A 6,358-nucleotide genomic window follows, 5' to 3' on the forward strand; every position below is an offset into this window, starting at 1 on the left:
TACTTTCTTTTGCTTTCGTAGTTTAGAGGGATTAGGTGAGTATAGAATCTAGGCTAGCTTGGGCGCTAGCTTAGAGACTTTTTGAACAGGTCAGGGTCATATATATATATATATATCACTACTACATACTTGACTTTTACTAACATTTAAAAAATGTTACCAAATCATATTAAAATGTTACCTATGTATATTAGTAATATTTTAATAAATGTTAAATATACTCTATGTTACTAAAGATTTTTACTAACATCTTTCTAAAGATTTAATAACATTTAATAAAAATGTTACAAAAGATATTCTATAGTAATATTATGAGAAATGTTATAATAGACCATTCATGATGACACTTAAAGAAATGTTACAATAGATATTTTTTGTAACACTTAGAAAAATGTTACCATAGATAATTTTTGTAACACTTAAAAAATGTTACCATTGATATTTTTTTGTAACATTTAAAAAAATATTACCATAAATAAAAAAATGTTACTATATATTTTTTGTAACACTTAGAAAATGTTACCATAGATATTTTTTATAACATTTAAAAAATCTCACAATAAGTCTTTCTAAAAACACTTTAAAAAATGTTACAATAGATCTTCTATAGTAATATTCTAATAAATGTTACAAAAGATCTTTGTTAACAATATTAAAAAAGTATTATCATTAATTTAAATGCACAAAATATTATATACTCAGGGTACAAATTAAACCCAAGATATATAATTAAATATGATAAACAGATTTGAGTGCCTTCTTAAATCTGACTCAGGTTTGTACAAGCGCAAACTATATTACTACAATTAAGAAATAAGGTGTCCCTTTCCAAAAGCTACTTTCAGTATAGAATATCCTTAGTTCACACTAAATAAAAACATTAGTACAAATATGAGCCATAAGAACTAGGGACATAGTAATCCAATAAAAGGGAAAGATGTCACATCAGTATCATCAATAACAGAGTCATGAGAACAGAAAATAGCAGTTACCATTTAGAGGGAAAGATGATGTCTAAATGGTAGAAAATGGAGAATTATGGAGAATCTCTCAAGTTGAGGTGGAAAATCAGCATCAATTATAGGAGGAGCACTTGGAGGAGTAACAAACTCAACTGAATTATCAAGATAATTGAGACTGCACAGGTGAACCTGCTTGTGAAGGTGAACTCCTCCATCAGGTGTGAGCTTCTTTTAAACACCGAGAGTATTGGAAAGTTGAAGTGTCAGGTTTTGATTGGCCAAACCTTTCTTGAGGACGCCATTGGAGCGTTGGGGTTTAAGGAGTTTACATCCAAAGAGTTCATCCTCATCGTAACAGTGTGAGATTGGCCTCTCCAAGTAATCCAAGTTACTTGGAGCAGAGAGTTCTTCATCAGAAGAGTCGGCATCGTCGGGGAGTGAAACAGTGCTTTCATCAGTGTCATCCCCGAAGGAAAAGGCAATATTTTGAGGGGTGAGCAAGGCAGTATAGAACTTGAGCGGAGGGAGAATAGGAGAGTCAAGAACGGGAGATCTTAGGAATCTGTCACTAACTATTCTTCTCTCAGATAGAGGAGACCATGTGGGAGCATCGGGCTCAGGCTTAGAGTCTTCCACTTGTGATCCCTGTGGATTGTGCAAAGAAGAAGATTCAAAATGAGATGAGATGGAGCAAAAGACAAAGTAAAAAAGGAAAGCAGAAGGAATCGGAACCATAAAAAGAAAGAACAAGAATTCAAAATGCAAAGGCACACAAAGGAAGAGTAGCGAACCTGCTTGATCCATTGAATGGCGGTGTCGTCCAGACCTTCAATGAACATCATGAGAGAGAGGATCAATTATTACAGAAGCAATTACAAGCAAGTAGCGAGAGCAAGAGAGCATGTATAGAAAGAAAGTAGTTCCCTACCAGCTTTCCTTATACGACTCACAATGGCTAGTTTCCATAATTCTCCATTTCAAACTAAGGTAACTTTTTTCCCCCCATAATTTAATTTAAAATACCATTTGGACATCATTTTATACCACAAACCCACACCTAAAATTGACATTCACAAATAAAATGTAGAACATATATATATATATATATATATATATATATATATATATATATATATATATATATATATATATTGCATCTTACCTCCTGCACTATGGATTCCTCACTTTGCAGTTTACGGTGCCCAATGATAGCAACAAGTGTCCTTTCTATAGCATCATGATCATCAAAGGCAAAATCAATCTACAATGGAGCAATTGCTAATGATTATGAACTAAGATTTCAAGTATTAGAGGAATAAAATAAAAGGAAGAAAAAATCCACTTTACTTTACACATTTTCACCTTTTACTTAAATTCAAGTTTCAGGCAACCAAGATCCTGTAAAACAAGAAACACTCAATATTAAAGGAAAAAATGTAGAAAATAATTATTTTTATGCACACTTGACTGCCTTGGTAGGTATATATCCAATGGTATCCCAGACTTTGCTGCCTCGCTTGCACTTGTATTGCTAAGTGGGTGTCACAGAAAGCTGTTTGTGTAAGTTTTATTACTGTGACAGCTGATAGTTTTTGTTGACTTTTAACTGAACACTAGAAAAAAGGGATAAAAGCAGAAAGAGTTGGAAAGTTCAGCAACTATGTTGCATTTTCTTTATAAGTTTTAAGGATTAAAATTTGAGTGCCCTGAATTTGGAGACGGAGTAAATTAGAACTTCCTCCAAAAAATATCAAATATATAATATAATAAAATATGCTCAAAAGAGGGATACTGACAAACATCTATAAGGCGTAATATAAGACTCACCCAAGGTTTCCCATAATCAGTCCTCCTATAGGAAAGTCTGGTCTAGGCATGTATTCAAGCAATTCTTGCAGCTACAAACACCAAATGTAATCAGAAATTTGATTAGAGAAACATAGAATAGTGAATGAAAAAAGCATATTAATAAAAGGACTGGCAACAGAAAAACTGAACTCCATATAAGTACAATAGATATGAAATTGGGTATCGTATAACTAAATCATCATGGAAAGGAGAGAGAGGTAATGTATGGAGAGAAACGTCGAATTGAGGAATTGGATAGAGACTAGAGAGACCAAGTTTTCAAACATCTAAGGTTATATGTTTTTACTTTCTTTTTCAGCTTTACCATACCTTCTGACTACTACTTTACTGATATTGAAATCAAATAGGTTTCAGTAATAGGAGGTATAAAACAATAGTCAAATCCTTTTAAGAATGTATGCTTTTGATAATAGAGGATAAATAGATTCCATTATTTCCTTATAGGATATAAAGAAACTAAAGATTTTGACAATGACACTCACAGTAGCTTCTGGCTTGTGTATCAACATGCACAGCACATCTACTAGTTCCCCAAGATTATGAGGAGGGATATTAGTCGCCATGCCAACCTAGTGAACATAAACATTGACAGCTCTACATGAGAAGATACAATTTATAAGCAACAGTACCTTTTTTTAATTCAAATAAACAAAAGGAAACTCAAAATCACCGCAATCCCAAAAGAACCATTCAATAATAACATTGGAAGTCGAGAGGGAAGAAGTGATGGTTCCTTCTATGAATTGTCAAAATTTGGAACAAAATCAACCTGTAACCAGGAAGAAATAGAGGGAACAAAAAGAAGAGAATCAGTTACACTTTAAATCAGGGGGAAAAACTAAACCATTAATCACAGGGCTAAAGGAACACAAGTGACTGATTGTATCTTGTTCTATATCAGTCAATAACATTGCCTTAGTCAATTCTTGCAAATTCAGAATAAGAACACTTTAACATACTCCAAAATGTCTACTAATAATAATTATCAACTAAACACACATGGAGGAAAACTAAACCGAGGACAACATAGAGGACAAATATGCAAGACTAAACGCAATAGGATGCTGATTCTTCAATAGTCCTACTGATTAAAAAATTTATTGTAAATTGAAATATCTGTTCAACAGCCCCTGCAAGAGGACTAAAATCATGATATAGGAACACGATATCTCGAAAACCCTATTTTTTTACAAGTCCAATTAACATTTACTACATACAAAGAAAACTGATCTGGTGAGCAGCTGAAGAGTTATATATACTTAAATTTATACTATAAGTATCTCTGTTTACATAACACACACAATAAAATAAAAATCTTTTGAACTGAAAATGACAAACATTAAAAAAAACTGAGACTAAATAACGGCAAATTTTATAATAATAAATAATAAGTTAGAAATGAGCAAATACCTCAATTAAGCCATACATCAATAGAAATAAGCAAATACCTCAAGAAGTGCTTTGGCTATGGAAAGTGAAGCAAGTAGCAGAGTCCCATCCATGGCAAAAGAAGCCTAAGTTTCTCCAAACACATGACAACAAATAAGAGAAACTAGAAATAAAACCACCAAAGATAAATTCGAAGAAAAATAAAATAAAATAAGTAACTACAATTAAATGAGATTCCAGACCACAAGACTAGTATCTGAACTACAAGTAGCTACTCCAAATTATTTTAGGAAATGCAATGCATGATGCTAGCAACAATCACCATATATTTAGGAACCAAATCATCAAAATAGATAACAGAGATTCAATCAATGAGAAAAAAAAAAGATAAATGCAGTAAACCAAATTAAATTACACATACACTACTACCCTTCATATGATGAAGATATATTGCTTTTTCATTTCTAACAACTCAAAGAATCACGAAAAATAGTCAGCACTTTCAGGATCTGTCATGAATTCATAACCTAAATTAGCACATTGAGGATCAACGGATGGCCTACCTGCACATCGACAGTAACGATGGCGATAGCTAATGCGACAAGCAGAGGCAGCAACAACGAGCAGTGATAATTCAGATCTGGATCAAAATCAGCAAAAGTTGAGAAATTGAAGAACTACGTGAACAAAAATAAAAATTAAAGAAGAGAGAAAATGCTTACCGAAGTGGAGAATGAACTCGAGAATTTGAATCTGAAGGCGAACCAAGAGATGATTGAGGTCTGAGGAGGAGCGAGATAGGGTTTACAGCATTTCACAGTGTGAGGAGGATTCGAGTGGTTTCTATCTTCAGAGGGCTCGTGCGTGGTTTCTATTTACCTTCATTGAGAATTTGTTTATTTAGGAGTGACTTTTAATTGACAATAGGTAACACTTCTGAGAAATTTTTTAAAAATTAAATTGATTTGCTAACATTTATAAATAAATGTTACTTAATATTTAATTTTATGACTATTACTAACACTTTAACAAATGTTTTAACAACGAATTAGGCTTATAAAATAAATAATAGATAATAATTAGAAAGACAAATTGGTAGCGCTCAATTTCCGGTATGATTTAAACATATTGAAAATTGGGTCATTACAGTGATCATCGCGGATTCGTTTTCGTCGCCACACTAATGTGATAAAAGTTGTGGTAATTCCATAACTGATATATGAGACGGACTATATTTTTAAAGTAATAAGGAAATTAACATACTGATACGTGCATAAAGTTTAAAAGATATGACTATATGTCAGAAAAATATATATATGTATAACTTAAGTGGTAGATTGTAAGGAAATTATTAATTTTCTAATCTATTTATGAGAAATACATATATCAATTAAAATAACAAATTAAGTTATTTCACATTAAATGACTTATATAACAGTGATCGCATTTATTGTCATAAATGCTAAATTTAATACATCATTATTACTTTCGATTTGGAACTAAATGAGAATAAAATTAGAAATACTATTTTATTTGGACTTTAAAGTTTAATGGGTATCACACTCAAATAAAAATAATAATTTCTGAATTTTGGTCCCAGCACATCAAAGTCGCATCCGTAATTCTTTTTTCATCAGACGAGTTGTGATTTAGCGTATCTGGTATACAAAAGACTTTGGTTGAGGAAGATCAAAGAACTAAACTCTCTCAATCATACTCACAAATTTAGGTACGCTTTCGCCCTCTTAGCTATATTTCTTAATGATTTAACATGGATGGTTTTAGGATTGTAGAATCTTAGAATTTTCAATATAAAAACTGTTACAAGACGAATAGCTAGCGGCTTCTTCATGGATTCATTCTTGTGGACTTCCCTTAAAACTTGCAGTGCTTCCTCCAGTTAAAGCAGAGGCTGATGCAAATGTTTTCTTATTATGGACTAGTTTTGATGAGTGCATGGTTGTCGTGGTGGTGGCAGCCAAGGATGACTCTAAGTATATTATTATGGGAGCAAATACTTTCACTAGAAGTTGGAATTTTTATTACAAGTACATGATAATAAAATTTATTTGCCTCCATCAAATTATTAAATTTGACCTCACAATAAATTTTATTCAACTTTTGGTACTTAACAGTCA

At 32.1% G+C, this 6,358-nt stretch overlaps 1 protein-coding gene across 9 annotated transcripts; it reads right to left on the bottom strand.

Moving 5' to 3' along the window:
- Positions 1-690: 690 nt before the first annotated feature.
- On the bottom strand, positions 691-5,169 carry LOC112776262 (DNA gyrase subunit A, chloroplastic/mitochondrial). 9 transcript variants are annotated; one of them, XR_003189901.3, is made up of 10 exons: positions 4,943-5,169; positions 4,784-4,860; positions 4,280-4,345; positions 3,533-3,600; positions 3,314-3,400; positions 2,790-2,860; positions 2,325-2,360; positions 2,125-2,223; positions 1,754-1,788; positions 691-1,607 (listed from the first exon to the last, which is right to left on the bottom strand). XR_003189901.3 is itself a non-coding variant. In XM_072229028.1 (9 exons), the coding sequence occupies exons 3-6, from the start codon at positions 4,331-4,333 to the stop codon at positions 2,345-2,347; spliced, it is 228 nt and encodes a 75-aa protein (XP_072085129.1). In that variant the 5' UTR covers positions 4,334-4,345; positions 4,784-4,860; positions 4,943-5,169; the 3' UTR covers positions 691-1,607; positions 1,754-1,788; positions 2,125-2,223; positions 2,325-2,344. The 9 variants fall into 9 exon arrangements, 3 of the variants coding, with proteins under 3 accessions (XP_072085129.1, XP_072085131.1, XP_072085130.1); XR_003189900.3 differs by having other exon boundaries at positions 3,519-3,600; XR_011878178.1 differs by having other exon boundaries at positions 2,310-2,360; positions 3,519-3,600.
- Between the last annotated feature and the right edge of the window lie 1,189 nt (positions 5,170-6,358).

The sequence above is a fragment of the Arachis hypogaea genome, chromosome 19, assembly GCF_003086295.3.
Source record: "Arachis hypogaea cultivar Tifrunner chromosome 19, arahy.Tifrunner.gnm2.J5K5, whole genome shotgun sequence".
Classification (NCBI taxonomy): Eukaryota; Viridiplantae; Streptophyta; class Magnoliopsida; order Fabales; family Fabaceae; genus Arachis; species Arachis hypogaea.